General features: G+C 34.0%; 1 protein-coding gene across 3 annotated transcripts in view; it reads right to left on the bottom strand.

The window, feature by feature from the left end:
- The window catches only part of LOC114324603 (anoctamin-10), a 139,016-nt gene that overhangs the window by 92,823 nt on the left and 22,417 nt on the right, over positions 1–23,776 (bottom strand). For all 3 annotated transcript variants that reach the window (XM_028272470.2, XM_050644204.1, XM_028272469.1), the window contains exons 2-4: positions 13,114–13,328; positions 8,898–9,092; positions 5,094–5,292 (exon numbers count right to left, since the gene is read on the bottom strand). In XM_028272470.2, the coding sequence (XP_028128271.1) occupies positions 5,094–5,292; positions 8,898–9,092; positions 13,114–13,323 (604 nt within the window). In that variant the 5' untranslated portion in view covers positions 13,324–13,328. The remainder of the gene's footprint in view (positions 1–5,093; positions 5,293–8,897; positions 9,093–13,113; positions 13,329–23,776) is intronic.

Below are 23,776 nucleotides of genomic sequence, written 5' to 3'. Positions count from 1 at the left end.
TAGACTGAAGAATGACATTAACCTAGATGTAGAAATACCCACACACCAGTGTGGTTTTAGAGAGAGACACTCCACAACACAACAGACTCATAGAATTATAACAAAAATCCTTACTGCTATTGAGGAAAAAAAATATTGCACAGCGGCATTCTTAGATGTAGAAAAGGCATTTGATAGAGTATGGCATACTGGACTTTTATACAAACTCAAATGTATTCTTCCAACCCCCTACTACCTAATCATGAAATCCTACATTGAAGATCGTTACTTCCAAGTAAAATATAACACAGCAACTTCCACATATTTTCCCATTAAATCAGGTGTACCACAGGGTAGTGTCCTGGGCCCTCTCCTTTACCTATTATTTACCGCAGATATCCCAACCACTGAAACAACCCAAATCTCAACATTCGCTGATGACACCACCATAATCGCTGTCAATGAGGACCCTATTATCGCGTCTGCACAACTGCAAAACCACCTTGACCAATTGGGAACATGGCTCAACAATAACACTAAATGATACACAATTACCAGTCAGCACACAAGTCAAATATTTGGGACTAACCCTTGACAAAAGATTAACATGGAAGCCGCACATCCAAGCCAAGAAAACCCAGATCAACATCAAAATACGACAAATAAGCTGGCTTATTGGTCGAAAATCAAAACTCAATATTGAAAATAAACTGCTCCTGTATAAAACTATGATAAAACCAATTTGGACCTATGGTGTTCAACTCTGGGGATGCTCAAAGCCATCAAATATCAAGATAATACAAAGAGTCCAATCAAAAATATTGAGGATGATATTCAACGCACCCTGGTATGTAAGCAATAAAACCCTACACGAGGACTCAGCTACACCCTTGGTAGAGGAAGAAATTCCAAGGATCACAAAGAGCTACCTTGATGGACTGAGAAGTCATCCAAATGATGAAGCAAGACTGCTGAACACTCCTCCCGAATTCGCAAGACGACTGAAGAAACTATGGCCAACAGATTTAATAAATTAAATATATACATATTGTGATCAAATCTCCCTCATGTATTTAACATTCAAACTATTTGCTTATAGCTTCGATGAAGCAGATTGTAAATAAAAAAAAAATTATAATCCTAAATAAATGTTCGTTTCACTTTTTATTTACAAAAATGTTTTTAATATTTTATGGAAAAACTCATTAAGGAGAAACCACCTTGCGTGAAAGCTAACTTCTAATAAATATTTACAAATCAATATACAGGGTGTATCAAATTTATGTGCCCGCGTTATATTAAAAAAATAAAAATTCTTATTCTATCTTTGATTGATAAATTGAAACACAATAATATATTTAATTCTCTAATGACATTCTTGCAGAAACATGATATCGATTTGAAAAACTGCAGGGGAGAGTCTTACGACCACACGTCAGATATGAGTGGAAAATACAATGGTGTTCAGCCTAAAATTAGAGAACATACTATCTAGGCGTTGTGGATTCCGTGTGCTGCCCACTCTCTAAACTTAGTTGCAAAAGCTGCAGCTGAGCGTTGTCCTGCTGCCATAGCATTCCTTGATTTCTTAGAACTATATGATCTTTATGTATTTTTTACTTCCTCTACATATAGATACAACTTGTTAGTCGATTTAATTATTGTCCCTAAAAGTCCCTAAATGGTCATCTAGAAGAGATGCAGGTTATAATCAGATTAAAGGAGCATTACCTAAAATTTCAGAAGACGATGAGCAACAATTTAAAACTCGTAAATATGCAAATGGTTTGTATAATCGAATGTGTTTACTGGAGACAGGAATATTTGCCATATTTTGAAATCTCAGAGAGGACAAACAGCACAAGTCACATTCTCTAAGGTCCAAATATTGACCTTAATTCAGTAGTGGCGGCACTTAGGCTTTATCAATTTATATTCTTTTTCATTACATAGTTATAACTACAATGGTAGAAGGTAGGGCCCCAAACTAATTCTGCCCAGGGGCCCCACTGCCTTAAATCCGGCTCTGCTATTGACCATAAATGCTCGTGTGTCATTTCGAAAAGAAACCCTTAAACCACTTGGAGAAAAAAACCTTGAATAATACCTACTAGAAATTCTGTAACTTATAAAAAAACGAAGAAAACGTAAAGCAAAAAACATAAAAAATACAAATAAATTCAGGGAAACAAAGAAAATTCTAGAGGCAAAAGAGAGGTGGCTCTCCTATAGGTTCCAGTAAATAGAAGACTTGGATAAAAAGTATAATAGCTTTAATCTATACAAAGAAATGAAAGGTTTCAGAAATAGAACAACAACGAAGATCCTTAAAAATGATAAAGAATATATAATTACTGATGTGAAAAATAAATTGTGTCACTAAAACACTTATATCAAACAACTATTTAATGATGAAAGAGGAGCGGTTTCATTAGAAACCACAGAGAATACCGGACGACCAATATTTTGAGAATAAGTCATTTACGCCATCAAAAACACAAAATATGGCCAAAGTTACTGAACCAAATGATGCTCCGGTCGAATTATTGAAACTCATGGATGAATATGTTATTGATGTAATGGTTGAACTATTTAATCTAATATATCATAATGCGACAATCCCCAGACAATGGCTACAATCGACCTTTGTAGCAATTCCCAAAAAGTCAAGTGCAACAACCTGCCAGATCATAGAACAACAGCTTTAATGAGTCACACACTTAAATTTTCGAACGTCATACTTGACAGAATTGTTAAAACGTAAATTACATTTTTGTCTCTTTCTATCTTCGAATTCTACTCCCCCATTATCCAAATTTCATCCTAGGTGGAAACTTGATCCTCTCTTATTCACAGCGCGTACACACGCGCTGGTTTCTCGTACGAGTTTTATTTGTCTCTAGCGGATTCAAGTGTACACGTCACTTTTGCGTTTTAACTAGTTCAAAAGGAGACAAATTTTTCATTTACATTGTTCAAGAATGACTGTACTTTGGTAGGAATAAAAGTAGGTGGTAAGAATTATTACTAAGGATTGGCTTACGATTCAGGTAACGATTTGAAATTGAGATCGGATTAAGATTGATACACCGAAAAATATAATGTTATTTGTCGCAAGTGAAAATTAATTCAACACTGTGATTGGAGAACTTTTAGAAAGAGAGAACACATCACTCATGCTCTTGAAATGACCAATTCGCCGTTATTTATGACCCAAATTATAGCAATTTGTTATTTTATATTAAGAGCATAGGCGCAAAATTTTGAGCCAATGTTTTTAATGCCTTAATTTTTTTCGAATCCTAAGAAAACTAATAAGTATTTTTAAACAATTTAAACGCAGAATGAAAGAATACATTATTACCAAGGGCCGAAAGTCCCTGAAAACTTCTTACTTTACTTACTTACTTAAGCCGTCCTCTTGTGCCTTACGGTGTCGAGGTAAGTGGAGAAATCAGACGTCTCCATGCCTTTCGGTCAGTCGCTAGTCTTTCTGCTTCTCTCCACCCAATATTCCTTTTTACGCAAGCCTTTCCAATATCTGCGTTTCACGTTCTTGCTGGCCTGCCTCTTCTTCGTTTGCTGTCGGATGCCGCTTTCCATACCCTCTTTACAGTTCTACCTTCACCCATTCTCGCCATATGTCCGAACAACGATAACTGTTTCGTTTCAAGTCTGTCTAAGGTCCTTCCAATACTGCAACTTTCCCGTATGTCTTCATTTCTTATACGATCACGTCTGGTCACCCCGGATACCGCACGTAAATATCGCATTTCGCATGCTTGAATTTTACTACGGATGTTGTCATTCATTGTCCACGATTCACTACCGTAGAGTAGCACCGGCTCGTATACAGTTTGAAACACTTTCATTTTTGTTTTTAGGCTTACTTCTTTCTTCCTAATAAAACTTTTATTTAGCGCATAGTATAATTTTGTTGCACTCATTACCTGCTGTTTATTTCTGGTTCTATATTTCCTTGTCCATTCATTGTTGATCCTAAATACTTGAAGTCCTCTACTTGTGTAATGGTCTCATTATTCAGCTTTACATTTATATTTTCTTGAGTTTTCGATATTACTAGAGCTTCTATTTTTTCAATATTTATTTTCATCCCAAATTTCTTAAAGGCTTCATTCCAAACATTTACATTTACTTGCAAGTCTTTTTCTGATTTTGCCACCATTACCAGGTCATCGGCATATAACAACTCTAACACGTGAACTTGTTGAAGTTTATACACCCCTACCCTAGTTCTTTTTACCTTACCCCTGCATTCTTTTGCAATTTCGTCCATTAGAGTGATGAATAACAAAGTACTCAGAACACCATCTTGTCTTACACCTGTCTTTGTGTAGAATTCTAGAGATGAGCGATTTTTCGTTCTTACATTATTACGTGTACATTTATATATACTCTTTATTGCTTGGATTAACTTCGGTTTCACATTTCTACGGTTTAATATTTCCCAGATCTTGTTACGTGGCACCCGATCAAATGCTTTTTCCAAGTCCACAAAACATAGAAACAACTTACTGTTATGTTGTAGTTATGTTACTGTGTAAATACGACATACACACGACCACGACCGTCCTCCTCGCTTGCTACTACTTAACTCCCCCTGAAAACTTCTATAACGTCTATTATAATAAGTTACATGGGTGAAAAAGAAGAAAAAAATTTAGTGTGATTTTTAATTTCAAATATCTCATTTAAAAGAAACTTTTTGTTTATTCTAAGGGATTTTCGGCCCTCGGTAATAATTCAATCTTTTATGCTGCGTTTAAATTTTTCAAAAATATTTATTAGTTTTCCTTAGGATTCCAAAAAATGAATGCATTTAAATAGCACTGGTCCGAAATTTGGCACCTACGCTCTTAAGTCTATATTGAGTTTATAAAAATATAAAAATATTCAAGTACAGTTGAGTCCACGAGTCTTTACCTGTGCGTCATTAATACCTGGCGAGATAAAACACATATTTTGATAACTCAAATTTTAACCCGTAATAGGAGCAGTAGCTACTTACTATCACTTGCTGTTGCGTTTAGTAAATTTCAATTTCCGACTTATCATCGACTTATTTCGTATCCTTAACATAAGGCTTCACTTACCATAAGGCTGTTTCCCAAATATACTCATATACCAGCTCCTTCCAAGTTTTTTAAGAACCTCTCGATCATGCAGCGCATACATGCCTTTTATTATCTCATGTTTTTGGCAGACTCCAATGATTGACTGACCGGTATAAAGATGATGTTCGGGAAAACCCGGTACATGTTTTTCTTCCGATAGAGCTCTTATATTTTCCACCTAAAATAGGTTTTATAAATTTGTAGAATTAGAATTGGACAATATTTGTATAAGTTATACTAGCACTGGGGTCCGTCCCAGGATGGGACCAATAGGTGAAATTAAATATTAACAAAACGAGCGCATAAAACAAAACGATAAGTAAGAATGAGAAAACTTCAACTTTTCGACAACACTTTGGGTAAATACCTAAATACTGTGAAGTCACCTTTTTAACAAATTAAAGGTGCATATTACATGTCACTCATGTTACGCTTAATATGCTAAAAACTCATTTAATATGTATGCAAATAATTGTATTCCTAGCAACCACACGACACACTATCCACTGCACTACAGATGTCGAAATCTCGGCGCAGTGAAAGTCGATGGTTCAACCCAGAAGCCTGGTGAGCCTAGCCCTTTGGAAGGATTTTTCTATATTTTTATATCGAAAACATTATGTGATTTGATGTAGCCCTTGATAGACAAGGCGAAAACGGCGGGTTCTTTGGAGAAAATACTCCCATGAGATTTTTTTGCATAATCACATTCGTGAAACATTCCAGAATAAGATTCAAGAAGTCTCCCACGCGAAAAGTGGTCCAATTTTTTTTTAACAATTTTTTTTAATCAAATTGCAAAAATCCATATTTTTGGCCCGGCAAATTTTTTTTAGGTTTTTTGGACTATTCTGGATAAAAAAGGTCTCATATAATTTTTCTCTAAAGTTGATAGTTTTCGAGGTAAAAGCATTTTAAAATTGAAAAAAAAACGAAAAATGGCGATTTTCAAGCTTCTCGGTTAAAATTTATTACTATGAAAGTCAGAAAGTGACTAAATCAAAGTTTAAAGCACACCCCCCCCCCCCCCCCCACCCCTACACGATCCTGAAGAAATTTTTGTCATTATTTGATTAATAAGCTGTTATTTTTAAGCAAAAATAATGAGCACCATGCACGTATTAGGCGGCCGTCCATGATGAGTGCGAAAGAGATGCCATTCAGGCAGTCCAATGGCGCATCTGACTCGCACTCACATTTACAGCCGCTTCAATATGATCTTACCACTCATTATTATTAATAATTAAAAATAACAGCTTAGTAATAAATTAATGAGGGGGCTTTAAATTTGATTTAGTCACTTTCTGACTTTCATAATAATAATCTTTAACCGAGTTATTAAGTAATTCAAATGGCCATTTTCGCCTTTTTCAAATTTTAAATGGCTTATAGCTCAAACACGATCAACTTTGGAGAAAAATTACAAGAGACCTTTTCTGTCCAGAATGGTCCGAAAAATCTAAAAAAAAGTTTGTCCGGGCCAAAAATATTGATTTTTGCAATTGGATTAAAAACAAGCTGAAAATGCGAGCATTGTCATAACGAAAACTTTGTATATTTACGTATTTTAATTCATAATATGGAAAATTTCTATTATGAAAAGTAGTTTAGAATTAATAATTATGTTTTAATGTGCAATTATATCATTCTAATTTAAATGTTATGAACTATAAAGGTAGTTTACTCTTGATCGAAATTCATATTTTTTATATACCTCATATAAAATTAATAAAATTTTATACAAGGTGTCCCAAAAGTAGTGGAACGGTCGAATATTTCGCGAACTAAACATCGGATCGAAAAACTGAAAAATACGTGTTCAATCACTTTCAAAAATCTATCCAATGACACCAAACACCAACCTCCACTACACCCCCTGGAGGTGGGGTGGGGGGTAACTTTAAAATCTCAAATGGAAACCCATAGATTTTCTTGCAGATTTGGATTCGTTACGTAAAAGTAAGCAACTTTTATTCAAGACATTTTTTCGAACTGTGGATAGATGGCGCTATAATTGGGAAAAACGATTTATCCTGATAACATGGGTAAATTATAGAAACGGTCTAATATCTCGACAAATACACTTCCAAATGAGAAACCAAACAAATTTTTTCAATACTTTTCGAAAACCTATCGAATAACACTAAACATAACCCTCCAACCCACCCCCTGGAGGTGGGGTGGGGGGTAACTTTAAAATATTAAACAGCAACCCCCACTTTTTATTACAGATTCGGATTTGTCATGAAAAACTAAGCAACATTTATTCGAAACATTTTTTAGAATTGTTGATAGATGGCGCTTTAATTGGAAAAATACGATTTATTACAGCCATCTATCAGCATTTTTAAAAAATGTTTCGAATAAATGTTGCTTAATTTTTCATGACGAATTCGAATCTGCAATAAAAAGTGGGGTTTGCTATTTAAGATTTTAAAGTTACCTCCCACCCCACCTCCAGGGGGTGTAGTGGGAGTTGGTGTTTGGTGTCATTGGATAGATTTTTGAAAATGATTGAACACGTATTTTTCAGTTTTTCCATCCGATGTTTAGTTCGCGAAATGTTCGACCGTTCCCCTACTTTTGGGACACCCTATATATGATGGTTGCATCATAAATCTTAGAACATGAAAAGCTTTTTATAAAGAATAACTTTTATTTGTCAAATTAAAAATAAGAGAGTTATAAATGAAAATGTTCTTGGTATCCATAATTTGAGAAAAATCTTCAAATATTTTTTTCCATTAGAAGGATGTACACAGACACAATACTGGCTAGTGATTTTAGTCAATAATTTTGCCAATTCGACAAAAAAATAATTTCTAAATAGTTAATAATTATTACTAAATAATTAGTAATTTTGCCAATTTCGGCAAAATTCTCAAAAAACAAAAAAATTACCTTCTACAATCACTAGCCAGTTGTGTCGAGTTTAGGGAACGACTAGATACATAATATTCTAATTTTATAGCAAATGGAACAGTCCATTTATCATAAAGGGGAGGCCGTATTTATACTGGTATAAACCTTTTTAAAACTGTTAATAAATTATTGCCTTTAAAATATTTATACTCAAATTGTATTTTTGAACATCTTATTTATTTTATATAATAATTAAATTCACTATCAAATGTCATTGATGGTTTATTAATATGTACTTAATATAAAATTTAGTTTGACATTCACGAAGTGTCAAGCTCAAATGTAAATAACCTATGTTTGGCAAATCGAGATTTAAAAAAAAGTAGCCTACTTCCTAATCAACCATTTGAGCTGACGTTTAGTGCGTCTGTAGGAGATAACCGGATTGTGACGTCACATTTTAGACTTTGAGGTCGATTATCGCGAAGACGGTTAGAGATATCGAAATGCCGTTTTCAGATTTCGATTCAGAAGACAAAACTACATAAGAATCCATCGATACACCTGCTCTAAGTATTGCAGGAGCGGCAACGCAATAACACACACACTTTTTCAAATTTATAAACGAAAAGTTTTCGTTGAAAATTGTTAAAAAAAATTGGACCACTTTTCGCGTGGGCGACTTCTGAACCTTATTCTGGGGTGTCTCACGAATGTGATTATGCAAAAAAATCTCATGGGAATATTTCTTCCAACGAACCCGCCGTTTTCGCCTTGTCTATGAAGGGATCTTAATGAAATTATATACCTTTTAAAAAGGATTTTAAATATATTTTTTTTATTTTGAATATACTTTTATTTAGATTTAACTTGTTTTTTACTGAGTGTGGTGTCTAATAGAGCTACCCGTCATATACTTACCTCATGTCGAGTTATTGTTTGTCGTTCTGTCAAGGAAAACAGATTATCAACTTGCATACTTCCAGGTAAGAAATCCTCTAAAAATTGCACACTAAATTCTTTTACTTTGCCCGTTTTGTCCGCCTTCATGAACTCCATTTCTTCTGCTGCTTCTAATAATTTCAGTTTGGTTGCTGATACATGAAGAATCAGTAACTAGAAAATAATTTATAGAGTTCATATTATAAATATACAAACAAAAAGATTTGGTATTTCTGTAATCCAATCAACGTTTCAACTTAGTAGAATTTAACAGTGGAAATTGTGGTAATCTGGCAATTAAACACTGAAGTGGAACTGGGCGAGTCACGTGGCTCGAATAACAGATAACCGATGGACAAAGCGGATACTGGAATGAAGACCAAGAGATGATGTCGTTGGTCGTTGGACTGATAATCTAAAACGTTGCCATAGAAATTGGATGCAACAGGCATAAGATCGAAATAGAAAATAATGAAGGAGATCTATGTCCAGCAGTGGACAAGCCAAGACTAAATGATGAGTGTATGCAAATCCTAGAACATATTGATAAACATATGGAAAACTGCTACACAAAACTAGGCTCGTTGAAAGGCTTCAAGATGACATACCACTATTCAACTTTCGTAACTACTTGGCATTGAAGAGCATTGGGGTTAAACAAATAAGAAGTCAACAAATAAGAAATAAAATAGTTATTTATGATATAAGTGTTAAAAGTACACGTTTAAGAGCAAACAGTAGCGATCAACAGGTAGCAAAAACGCGTTCCAAGATTGCGGCTGTAATTTTGAATATTTTTTCGAGATATTTGGCACACGTATTCGTAATATAATAAAGAATGGCGGTACAGAGTCCAATTTGAAAAATATATTAGTATGTGGAAATTACTCTATAATTAAGTACAATATTAAAAAAAACGAGCCTGTACCGCCATTAAGTAGTTTCAAAATGACACAAAATCTAGACATCGGATAAAAAAGTTTATTTGAAGAAAGTGTATTTTTTTGTTCTTCTTAATGGCGGTACAAGCTCGTTTTTTTAATATTGTATTTAATTGCAGAGTAATTTCCACATACTAACATATTTTTCAAATTTAACTCTGTACCGCCATTCTCTATTATATTACGAATACGTGTGCCAAATATCTCGAAAAAATATTCAACATTACAGCCGCAATCTTGGAACGCGTTTTTGCTACCTGTTGATCGCTACTGTTCCCTCTTAAGGCACGCATGTGAATTGCAGAACTCGCTTTCGCTCATTCTGCAAACTTTCACATGCGTGCCTTAAACGTGTACTTTTAACACTTATATCATAAATAACTATTTCAAATTGGTTTTCAAGCTTTATTTATTATTATTGAAATAAAGTAAGAGTCAAATTTAATTTAATAAGTCTTAAATAAACGCTGTTTCTGTCAATTTTTTAGAAAAAAATCGTAAACATCTTCATATAAACATGAATTGCCGGAGCAGTTAAACAAATTGTGTGCAAAAATGAAGTTATATAAATCACATATTTTCTTGAAAATATCTTTGTTTTCACCTAAACTTTGATATAAAATTTGTTCCAACCTCTACAGAATTATATTTTGATTTATGTGTAACGTAATTTTTTTTTTTTTTTTTTTTTTTTTATTTACACACATAAACCCGCATCAACCACTAAGGGTTATTAGCGGGGGGACATACACAAACAGTAAGATACATATTATTATATAAACATGCTTTACAATCTGGTGTATTGTTTAGTCATTTTGAGATAATTTAATAAGGAGTTTAGGTTTGAAGTCAGTACACTTTTAATATTGTCACTAAGAGCACACGCGATCCTTTCTTTCTGGTACACTGGACACTCGATAATTATATGTTTCACTGTCAGTTGCGTGTTGCAATTGGTACACATCGGAGCGGCCTCCTTGTTGAAGATATGCTTGTGTGTTAGTAACGTATGTCCTATTCGGAGTCGGTTGATGATGACTTGGTCTTTTCTATTTCTTGGTAACATGAGTTTAGTTCCTACTTGACTTAGGCATTCTTTTAGTTTGTTGTTAGTCTGATCCCAAGTAGTTTGCCACGTTCTGTGGACATGACCTTTGATATTTACTTTGTGATCAGTCCAAGGTATTTGATCTGTGAGTAACGTAATTTTATTTGATAAGACTAATCTCTTTTGAAACTAATGTAGGCATCTTCACAATTTCACAAGTGTATTATTTGTATAATAAATAATGTATTTTTAATGACTACTTTAACTACCTTTTATCCTAACCGGCCTAAGACAGTCTTAAGTATTATAGCCGCAATCTTGGAACGCGTTTTTGCTACCTGTTGATCACTACTGTTCCCTCTTAAGGCACGCATGTGAATGTTTGCAGAATGAGCCAAAGCGAGTTCTGCAATTCACATGAGTGCCTTAAAAATGTACTTTTTAACACGCATATCATACAATATTTTTTCTACAAACGTAATTACAGGACAATATCTACAAAACTTTTACTTGAACTTGACTGACGTTCCATTTTTATATTTTTTTGACATTACATCAAAATTGCCTATACACCAATACGAATTGCAGTGCCATAAAAATTTTAAATCACTGGTGCCTTAAAGTAGCATTTTTAACGCTCGTATGGAGTGCTAAAAATTGCATTTTTAACACGATTGTAGAAAAAAAACTTTAAGGAACTAAAAACTTTACTTTAAAAACTTTACGACGATTTTAAAAGAGGATTATACAATGCAATGAACGATACAAGTAATCTCTCATTTACTGGCCGTCAGTTTTCTGTGGAACAGCTAATATAATATGATTATTGTTCGGTAAGAAAAGTGATCCTTAAGGCAGAGGAACTGCTTTGCGCAATAATTACCAAGCATTACCTTTAACAACTGAACACCGTTGTAACGAATGGCAGCAATACATCCAGCACTTAAACACTTATAACAATGAATGCCAGGAAAACGTAGTGAGGCTAATAATTAATAATACACAAAATGGTCTAAGAATTCTAAAATCTGAATTCATTCAAGAATCAAAAGAAAGAAAATCTCCAAGATCAGACGAAATGCCTACTATATTCTTCCTGCTTCTTCAATCAGATTTACCAAAGTGGAACATTGCCCGATCATTGGCAAAAACTCAACGTAACTTCAAAAATGACCAAACGTATTGACTAAGGTAAATATTTGGATGACCTACGAACACAAAAGAGTTCATCGACAATTTATAAGCTCACAATATAAAACAACAATCGATAAAAACAACTTATTGTAGGCTTCTACCTTGTGTTGATATTGTGCTTACACACAGTGAGGACGTTTGAGTTGGAATAAATTCATTATCTCGAGAATGAGCGAATTTGGAGAACAATCCTGAGACAGGTCGATTTTTGTTTTTAAATTATGACGTTTTGGCATATATCATACTAGTGACGCCATCCATCTGAGCGTGATGACGTAATCGATTATTTTTTAAATGAGAGTAGGGGTTGTGTGATAGCTCGTTTGAAAGGTTATTTATTTCTCTATCCAGTAATATGAACATTAACACAATTATTTGTACAAGGTGTACAAAACACATTTTTTGAATTAAATTAATTTACACAAAAAGAAGAATGTAAGTAATTTATTTAATTCAAAATGTGTTTTACTTCTGTTAGGAAAACAGGTAATAATGTTTATTTCACAAATAAACATTGCTTTTCACTTAAATTCAATGTTCAAACTGTTAAGAGACAGGTGGGTGGAAGCTTTAACATTGAATTTTAATTGAATTTGAAAAAGTTTATTTGTTAAATAAACATTTCTTTCTGTTTTTTGACAGCACTCAAATGTAGTTTAAAATAAATGGATTACATACACTCTTCTTTTTTCTCAATTAATTTAAAATCATCAATTACGTAATCACGCCCAGATGTATGACGTCACTAATATTATATATACGCCAAAAAGTCATAATTTAAAAACAAAAATCGACCTGTCTCAGGATTTCTCTCCAAATTCGCCTCTTCTCGAGATAATGAATTTATTCCAACTCAAACGTCCTCACTGAATATAATATTCGCATTATGAAATTATTGTTATAGTATTTAGCAAATAAACTTAGTTTTACCGGAAGGTAAATAACCTCATAAATAAATTAAAACATAGATTTAAATTTTTGAGATATCTTGAGAATTTTAGTCAACACTTACACCTTCTGGATTCACAGGCTGTTTTATCACAATCAGTTCCCCTCCGCCGTCTCGCTTTTTACCCCTCAATTTTTCTATCAACCATGTTAATGTTTTTAAAGGTATGTCGGCGGAGAGTTGTATAACCAAATAAGTAGGGGGTAAATATTTGTCATCTATCTCCGCTAAATCTTCACCGAGGATTTCGGCATCTACCTTCATGGTACTCATGGTTCCTAAAATAGAGAGCGTAATATAAAATACATAATATACATTATTTTCACTGATCAATAATAAGGGTACAGAATCAAGATCAATGACGTTGCAGTATATAATATTCGTTACGCAGTATATCGCCAGAGAGGGAGAACCAGTCCCCAATACCTACGGAAACAGGACCACTTATAGTAGTGGCAGAAATCAGAGCAGCCATAATATCACTAAAAGAAGGTAGAGCTCCAGGACCAGACAGTACAATCTGAATTTATTAAACTTCTTGATGATGAATCTTTACGAATACTATGTAAAATCTTCAATAATGCCTATGACACAGGCAATATCCCAAAAGATTTGCTAGTTTCAGAATTTATTACCTTACCAAAGAAACAGGGAGCAAAAAAGTGCGGAGAATATAGGCTAATAAGTCTAATGAGCCATACATTAAAACTTTTTCTTAAAATTATATATCGTAGGATATACAAGCTATGCGAAGAGAGAATACAAGACACACAGTTTGGATTCATGAAAGGCATAGGTATTACAAGAGATGCACAGTTTAGTCTACAGGTTTTATTTCAAAGATGCAGAGATATGACTTGCGATATTTACACCTGCTTTGTGAACTACCAAAAAGCATTTGATACAGTTCAACACCGAAAAATGATGGATGTTCTAACAAAAGCCCAATAAAGACGGACGTATAATACAAAATTTATACTGGAACCAATCAGCCACAACAAGAACGAATCTTGGAGGTGAACCAACGGAAGCCATCCAGATTCTGCGAGGCGTTAGACAAGGTTGTATACTTTCACCTATATAATTTAACCTATATTCAGAGGAAATATTTAATGAAGCCTTGGAAAATTGCGAACATGGAATACGTCTAAGTGGAGAACGCCTAAACAACATCCGTTATGCAGACGACACCGTTATTTTTAGCAGACAGTTTGAACAGTTTACAGCAACTAATAAACAAAGTAAATGAAGTAAGTAAAAGATTTGGACTTCAAGTAAATATATCAATAATTAATTTATGATCATCATCAAAAATAAAATTAGAGACGCCCAACTACTTATCAATAATACACCAGTGGACCGAGTAAAACAGTATAACTATCTTGGAACAATAGTAAACGAACAATGGGATTACTCACAAGAAATAAAATGTAGAATAGAGAAGGCTAGGAGTGCATTCAATAACATGGCCAAATCCTTTAAAAGCCACAACCTTAAGCTGGAGACAAAAATAAGGCTCCTACGATGTTATTTATTATCTTCTCAATATTGTATTACGGAGTTGAATCCTGGACACTAACTGAAGGAATGGAGAAAAAACTTGAAGCTATACAGGCGAATCCTAAGGATATCATGGACGGACAAGATAACCAACGAGACCGTATTACGAAGAGTGGGCAAAGAAAGAGAGGTGATGTATACCATTAAAAGGAGAAAGTTAGAATATCTCGGACACATAATGAGAAACGGCACTAAATACAGATTACTGAAGGTAATCCTTCAAGGTAAATTATTCGGAAAGTGAGGAATTGGGAGAAGCATATCATGGTTAAAGAACCTGAGGAAATAGTTCTCCACAACAACTAATCTATTTAAAGCATCAGTTAATAAAATAATTATAGCCAGAATGATCGCCAATATTCGAAACGAATAGCCACTAAAAGAAGAAGTATATCGCAATCCTCCTCTAGATGGCGACAGCATAAACTTGTTTGTAGATTTCTACATTCAGCTCCCGGAGCGAACCATGGCCGGTGAGAGAAATCCTGTCTGCATACAATTTAGGTGAGTGTACGACGACGACAGCGTTGGTTGTCGGCAATGGTTCGTTCCGGGAACTGTAGTTGAATTAAATATTTGAACCATTCTAAAAAGATTCAGTTACCTATTAAAACGTATTAAAAGTTAAAATAATGTTTTATTTTCTACAAAAAAAATAAGGTCAATGGGTAGTTCATAGTTGAAGGTTAGCCTGGATTTTTCTGTATTCTCTGAGAAGAGGATGACCTGCGAGAGAAGAAAATACTTCGGTATTGGTCTAATTTTGTACCTGAGATCATTCACATTACCTGGTGTCAACAGTCTTCGTGCGTTTGTTGTTGAGTCATACCGGGGAAGTATACTTAGCAGCTGAGTATAGATAAGTCGGAAAGCGGATGATCTGAGTACGAAAGTTGAGCACATAGCTTTTGTATTATATGTTTTTAAAAACTTAAAAGTGAACGGATAGTTTTTGTTAGCTTGGCCAAATTTCTGCGAAGTTGTCCTAGGCAGGTTCATCATCATCATCACGTAGCGCTACAACCTTGGGTGGGTCTTGGCTGACTTTGCAACTATTTTCCAATTTTTTTAATCTCCCATCAACTTAGGGTCAAATGGAATGTTCATTTTCCGGAGATCTGCTTGGATGTTATCTCACCATCGCATTCTGGAACGTCCGAGTGGTCTTTCGTCTGTAGGAATCTCCTCCCATACCAGTCTTACAAGTCTCTCTTTATGAAGTCTGTGAACGTGGCCTACCCATTTTAGCCGCTGTGATTTAATTTCTTGGACAATATTAGATATTGGTTCTGATGTCGGATGGACCTATACTGGTCTGTGGTGATGTCGTGTTGAGATCCGAAAATTTTTCCAAGTATTTTGCGATCAAATAGGTAGGTTCGCGATATATAAATTAATCAGTAAGGGTGCCAAATCAGATAGGTATAGTATGGTATAGTTAGACCCAAACCCAGACATCCAAAGTGAAAGTTATTCTCCAACACCAAATTGTTCTATATGGTCCACATAATGTTCAGAAAAAAGTCACACCATCTTGAGCGTCGGGTTTCGGGGGGAGAGGGGGGAGAAATCTGCAAATTCGTAGTTTTTTACGTTTTTCGTCAATATTTCTAAAACCAAGCGGTTTAGCATGAACGACCCTCTACACAAAATTGTTCTACATTAAATTTGAAATAAAAAAGGTCCTATGCATAACCCTTCTAAAATGAACGGTTCCAAAGTTACGGAGGTAGTACAGTATAATTGGTCCAAAAAAATGCCTAACCCAGACATCCAAAGTAAAAGTTTTCCTTCAACACCAAATTGTTCTATATGGTCCACATCTTGTTCAGTAAAAAGTTACACCATTTTGAGCGTCCGGTTTAGGGGGGAGATGGGGGAGAAGTCGGTAAATTAGTAGTTTTTTTTACGTTTTTCGTCAATATTTCTAAAACTATGCTTTAGCGTAAGGAATGTTCTATAGAAAAATGTTCTACATAAAATTTAAAACAAAAAAGGTTCTATACATAACTGTTATAAAATCAACAGTTTCAGAGTTAAGGAGGGTGAAAAGTGGAGGTTTTCGATACTTTTTATAGTTACCGATTTCTCCCCCCTCTCCAAACCCGACGCTCAAAATGGTGTGACTTTTTTCTGAACATTGTGTGGACCATATAGAACAAGATAACTTTGACTTTGGATGTCTGTTTTTTTGGTATAGTTATATCATAAATATTGCCCAAAAAATATAGAAAGTATCGAAAACCTCGACTTTTCACCCTCCGTAACTCTGGAAACGTTGATTTTATAACAATTATGTATACAACATTTTTTGTTTTAAATTTCATGTAGAACATTTTTGTATATAACATTGTTCACGTTAAAGCATAGTTTTAGAAATATTGACGAAAAACGTAAAAAAAACTACTAATTTACCGGCTTCTCTCCCATCTCCCTCCCAAACCGGACGCTCAAAATGGTGTAACTTTTTACTGAACAATATGTGGACCATATAGAACATTTTGGTGTTGGAGGAAAACTTTTACTTTGGATGTTTTTGGTTAGGCCTTTTTTGGACCAGTTATACTATACTACCTCCGTAACTTTGGAACCATTCGTTTTAGAAAGATTATGCATAAGGCCTTTTTTATTTCAAATTTAATGTAGAACAATTTTTTATAGAAGGTTGTTCATGCTAAACCGCATAGTTTTAGAAATATTGGCGAAAAACTTAAAAAACTACGAATTTACCGATTTCTCCCCCTCTCCCCCCAATCCCGACGCTCAAAATGGTGTGACTTTTTTCTGGACATTGTGTGGACCATATAGAACAATTTGGTGTTGAATGATAACTTTCACTTTGGATGTCTGGGTTATGCCATCTTTTGGATCAACTATACTATACCAGTACCTGACACTTTTAAAATTACTTACTGACTTGAAAGAGTATGTCCGTAAGCGTGCTGTCAATGAGCTTAGTTATTTTTTCACACAGAATGGCACGGACTAATTTACAGATTAGTCCTTGTCTCCAGATGGTATCGTATGCAGCTGATAGGGCAATGAAAGCAATGGTCATTGTTATCTTTCTTTTAAAACCTGCTTCAATATGTGTTGTTAGGAATAGGATCTGATCTGTGCAACTGTGTTTAAGCGTCCCAACAGTGTATAGACACAGTTCAGCAGTGCAATCGGTTGGTCGCTTTGAAGCTGATCATTTGCCTTTCCTGATTTTAATATGGCTAAAATGGATGTATTTTAATGTGATTGGGGGGATTACTCCTGATTTGAAGATATCTGTATAGAAATCAGCCAACCATTTCATAGCATGTGTATCATAATGAAGTAAAAATCCTGGATGGACTTATCGGAACCGGGTGCCTTTCCAGACTTAATTTCTGATATTGCTGAGGTGGTTTCTTCTAGAGTCAGAGTATTCAGACTTCAGTATTTTTAATTCTAGTTTTATTTTTGTGGTAACGGTCTCTAGGTGCTCATAAGATTGCTAGAATGTGGGAAGCTACTCTATTGGCAACTGTTGGTACTTTGTCTCTCGTTTGGATATCTGGCTTTACCAAGTTTTCTAAGTAAGGAGTAATGACCATGCTTTTCTACTCAATTTACTGAAGTTTAATGTTTCCAGTCTCCATCCATTCATACTCTTTTTAGTTTTACTTTGGTAACTAATTGTGATATTTGTTTTTATATTATTACGGTTATATTGGCCGTATATTTGAAGTTACATCTGCCAAATTGGCTCTCATTAATTCAGTCTATTTTGCCAAGTCATCATGGCTGGATGGTATGAATACCACCGATATATATGGTTTCAACAAGATAGCGGTAAGGGCATACAGATCATGTTCATCACATTTTGCACGAGCGATTTAAGAGCATGGCCATCTCTCGTGGAGGTGGTGGTGACTATGCCATAAACTGGCCACCTACATCGTGAGATTTTACCCCATTAGACTCTTTATTATGAAGTTTTCTAAGTCGCATATTTATACAAATAAGCCATAGACCACGGTAGCCATCAAAGCCAAAATAACACACGCCATATGAGACAATCATGGATAATTGAACATTTCGAATTCGCACCACTCATCCCACACATATTTTTGTTTTATTTATTTAAAGCACCCCGACACCTTCCGGTATAATAGGATCATCGAGTATGTTATGTTAAATTTAAAAATAGGTAACGCTTAATTAAGACCCTGTATTTTTTACAAACTCATTCGTTTCGTATATTCTATATTATAAACGTTTATCGCTGCTGTATTGATTTGCATGTGATTTGCGATGGTAATTTTATTTCGTTGATTTTATTTTTGGCTATATACCTAATTGCTGTTGAAACTTATTTAACTTTTATAGCAATAATTAATTTATAATAACTTTATAATGAAATTTCTACGCTTAAAAAAATTTACATAATATTATCCATGGTATAAATATTTAATAATATAAAACAATTAAACTGAACAAAAAATACTACGAAAAGAACACAATTGGGAGTTTTTAATGAAAAGTTTTAACTTTGTTTTAATGTATTTCTCAGTGGGATTACTTTTTATTAGCAAATTATGAAACATCGCGTCGATATTAATATTGATAATTCCGTACTGATTCTTTATATCGTACAAAAAATTGATATGAATCAAAACAAAAATTTTGTTTCAACTATGGATCATATTTCCAAATTATTCAAATATTTCAAGGAGGCAGAGATCGCAGGGACCCGATGGAAGAGGTGGGAGTCACATTGGACACCTAGTGGTCACATTGGACATCAAATATGCTTTTAACTCCACCAACCTGCCTAAGGGCAGCCTTATCACGGCTAATGCCAAATGTAGGTGGCCCAAAACAAAGCAGAAGGATGTTACTGTCATCAGTAGTCACGTCAGTATTAACATACGGAATATCGATTTGGACTGACACCCTCGCATCCCAGGAATCACTACGGAAGGTCGCATATATTCGACAACGACATTTCTTTATCAAATACAAATTTTATTATAATTTATCTATCGCTCATTTTTACAACTTCTAGTACGTTATCTTTCATTTCTCTATAAGCAATTATACCCACTCCATTCCTAGTGTAACTTTTCTCTGTAAACCATAATTTGTATCCTTCACCTAGTTCTTTCGCCTTTTGTCCTTCCCGCCTAGTGTCTTAATAGGGCGCATCTGTAAAAATATTAGTACATTTGGACGTTGAGAGGTGACTCAAATTTTTTTGCAGAAATTGCTTGAAAAAAATTTAAATAATAATATGTGAGTTATCCTCCCTCTCAAAAAGGTCCGGAACATTGTTTAAATAATCAAAATGTCAAAAAATGAAGGAAAAATTCGATTTTTTTCTTGGTTTTTTTATTATAACTTTAAAAGTATTCATTTCCAAGAAAAGTTGTATTTACATAAAAGTTGCATAATTAAATTTTCTACAATATAGAATTGGTGAAATATTTAAAAAAAGTCACGCTTGTTGCAAAATATCAATAATTGCCAAAAAAACATACAAAAACAAGTATTCGCATTTTACGTTTTTCAACCATTTATGCTATCTACACTTAGGACCGTCATATTTCACCCAGAAAAACTATATAATACAGTAAAACAATACTGTATTTGCTGTAAGCAAAATTTATTTTACAAAATCTATTGAACCGATCTTAATGAAATTTACAGTATTGTTTTACTAATGGTAAAGTTTTTCTGGGTGAAATATGAAGGTCCTAAGTGTAGCATAAATGGTTGAAAAACGTAAAATGCGAATACTTGTTTTTGTATGGTTTTTTCGCAATTATTGCTATTTTGCAACTAGGGTGACTATTTTTTAAATTTTTAACCAATTCTATATTGTAGGAAAAATTACGCAACTTTTATGTCAGTACAACTTTTCTCGAAAATGAATACTTTTAAAGTTATAATCAAAAAACGAAGAAAGAAATCGAATTTTTCCTTCATTTTTTGACATTTTCATTATTTAAACAATGTTCCGGACCTTTTTGAGAGGGAGGATAACTCAAATATTATTATTTGAGTTATTTTTAAGCAATTTCTGCAAAAAAATTTAAGTCACCTCTCAACGTCCATCTCAAAACAGATGGGCCCTGGACTATAAATACAAGTAATTTGTACTTTTCTTCTTTTAAGCGCATCTACTAGTTTTAAATGGTCAAGTGATATGTCGCACTCTTATCTAACACATCTTTTTCTTTTTTAAACGACTTGCAGTACTTCTGATACAACCTTACTAGTGTAGGAAACAGAGGTTGAACTCGCAAAATGGACACAAGTCCGGTTTTATTTTTTTCTTGTATATCAAGGGGTGCTTATTATGAGACTAACTTTTTTTTTTAATTTCGCCCCGGAACCCCCACTCTTCATCCCTTTAAAGGGGGTAATTTGTGGTTTTTACGGATTTGTGGAAACGTATCCCTTCCTGTACGTTTTGCAAAAAATTTACTTGGGTAGTAGTAAAATGAAAAGGACTATATTTCCTACTATTTATTTCCCGACAGCATATGTCTATCACCCACCGTTTAGCGGGGGTGGCGCCCCAAAGTTGACAAATTTTAAAAAATGATGTTTGATATAAAAAAAATTTATTTTTCTCTAACTGTAATGAAAATTAAGAAGAAACCCTGCGGCAATTAATCACAAATAAGTGGCTGATTTTTTGGTATAGGTTTCATTTAAGAGCAATTGGCCATTTTTTAATTACAGGGTGTTACATTTAAAAAAAACCCCTTTTATACCATCTGAACCGCTTATTCTAGAGTAAAAAAACTTTCAGCGATTATCCATGTACTGGTGATATTTATAAATTTGTAAAATGCACCCCCATTTCCCATTTTGCCCCGGAACCACCCAAAAAAAAAGGAGAATTAATAAAAAATGTGATTTTCTTGGAATCCTTCACACACCATACCCTTTATTAAAATGCTTCATATATCATTTTGGGCACGTTCTTATTACCCATGCGTGGACACCAGAAGCGATTTCTTGATGCAACCCCTATAGCCACAAAAAATAAAGAAGGGGTTGAAAAAAAATTTTTTTTCGCTTTTTGACCCATATGCTCCATCAATTGGATTTTTCATAAATATATATGATTATTGCAACATCCCTGCGGAAACTACCTCTATCCTTGAATATAAACTGCAGAAACTACCCCTATCCCTTGGAGAGCATGTTTTTTCGATTTTATTTAAAGCTTATACAGAATTAAATACCACTATTTTCTCTACAAATAAGGTTCTATGCATTTTTTTCGTATAAGCAACCGTTACGGCACAGTGTCGCCGTAAACCTCAGAAATGCTTTGGCGGGCTCCAGTTTTTGTTTTTTTTTTTCGTCACCTATTCATTTTATTGATAACGTACTTATGGAAAATAAAAGAACACACTGTCTGCTACACATTATGAGCTATGCATATTTTATTTTCTTTGCACCCTAAAGCCACAGTGGTGTCCCAAAATCAATTTTTGATTATTATATTTATTAAGTCTCCTTTTTTTGGATGGTTCAGGGGAAAATATGAGGGTGGATTCTACAAATTTGTAAAAAAACACCAGTACATGGATAATCGCTGAGAGTTTTTTTACTCTAGCATAGGCGGTTCAGATGGAATAAAAAGGGGTTTTTTAAAATGTAACACCCTGTAATTAAAAAATGGCCAATTGCCCTTAACGACGTTCTACACCTTCGTTGCGGGGTATGCCTCTCAGAGGAAAGGGGGGAAACTTATATGCAAGCAAAAGTTGGTAACAATGCATTTATAGCAGAATACGCAAATCATATGTTTCAGTGTTGAATACTTTATAAAAATAAATTATAATAAATTACGGAAATTACGGAATTAATTATAATAAATAAATTAAAAATAAATGGTACGGTAAACAATCCTCATTTTCTAATATGTTATTCCTTACAAAAAAACCTTTAATTTAAGCATAAATAATTAAAAATCGTAAATTTGGGTCAAAAGTTATTAACTTTTTAAAAATTCCCATAAGAGCCCATGTTAAAACTTAACTTTGACCCTTAATAGTAATTAAACGGCACGGTAAAACAATTTTTAAAAAATCAAGTCTTAGTTTTTTGAAGTAAACTATAACATACTAAAATTTCATGCAAATCCTTAATTCTTTGCCGAAGGTGTAGAACGTCGTTAAATGAAACCTATACCAAAAAATCAGCCACTTATTTGTGATTAATTGCCGCAAGGTTTCTTCTTAATTTTCACTACAGTTAGGGAAAAATAATTTTTTTAGACATCTTTTTTAAAAATGTGTCAACTTTGGGGCGCCACCCCCGCTAAACGATGGGTGATAGACATATGCTGTCGGGAAATAAATAGTGAGAAATATGGTCCTCTTCATTTTATTATTAAGTAAATTTTTTGCAAAACGTACAGGAAGAGCTACGTTTCGCAAAAACCACAAATTACCCCCTTTAATGGGATGAAAAGGGGGGTTCCGGGGCGAAATTTTTTAAGAAAAAGTTAGTCTCATAATAAGCACCCCCTGATATACCAGAAAAAAAAATAAAACTGGACTTGTGTCCATTTTGCGAGGTTCAACCTCTGTTTCCTACACTATACTATGGCTTTCAGTTAGGCTTACTGTCACAGGTTCAATATTTTTTGTTCTCAAGTACCTTGTTCTTCTGGTATTTGGTAATGTAGATAAGCATTTAATTTTAATATATTCATTATTCACGTCTTCGCCTTTTAAAGAAGTTCAAATGGAAATACACTCTAGGATACTAAATTCTATCATTTCAGCGAACAATTAAATATTACCAGACACAAATGTTAACCTGGTATCTGCTTCTTTAAGTGCCGTTTCCCAATCGGAGGTTCTATAGAAACTGCATTTAAACCAGTCCCTTAAATTTTTCAACCTTGGCGCTCTCCGTCTTCCTATACTCCTTTCTCCTCTTATCTTTCCATGTATTATCAGTCTTAGCATTTCATATCGCTGTCCCCTCATTATCCGTCCCACCTATTGTGACATTCATATACTTTATAGACTTAACACTATCATTAAACTTATGTTAGGGATATAACTATTATATTGACATTATTTCAAATGATGGAAAAGTCGCAGTGAGTTTTAATCATTGTTTCCTTCTGAAATCAAACGTTGGGCTTTTAAATTTATTTCCG

This window comes from Diabrotica virgifera, chromosome 1, assembly GCF_917563875.1.
Source record: "Diabrotica virgifera virgifera chromosome 1, PGI_DIABVI_V3a".
NCBI lineage: Eukaryota > Metazoa > Arthropoda > Insecta > Coleoptera > Chrysomelidae > Diabrotica > Diabrotica virgifera.
This window is presented reverse-complemented; position numbering and strand designations above follow the sequence as displayed.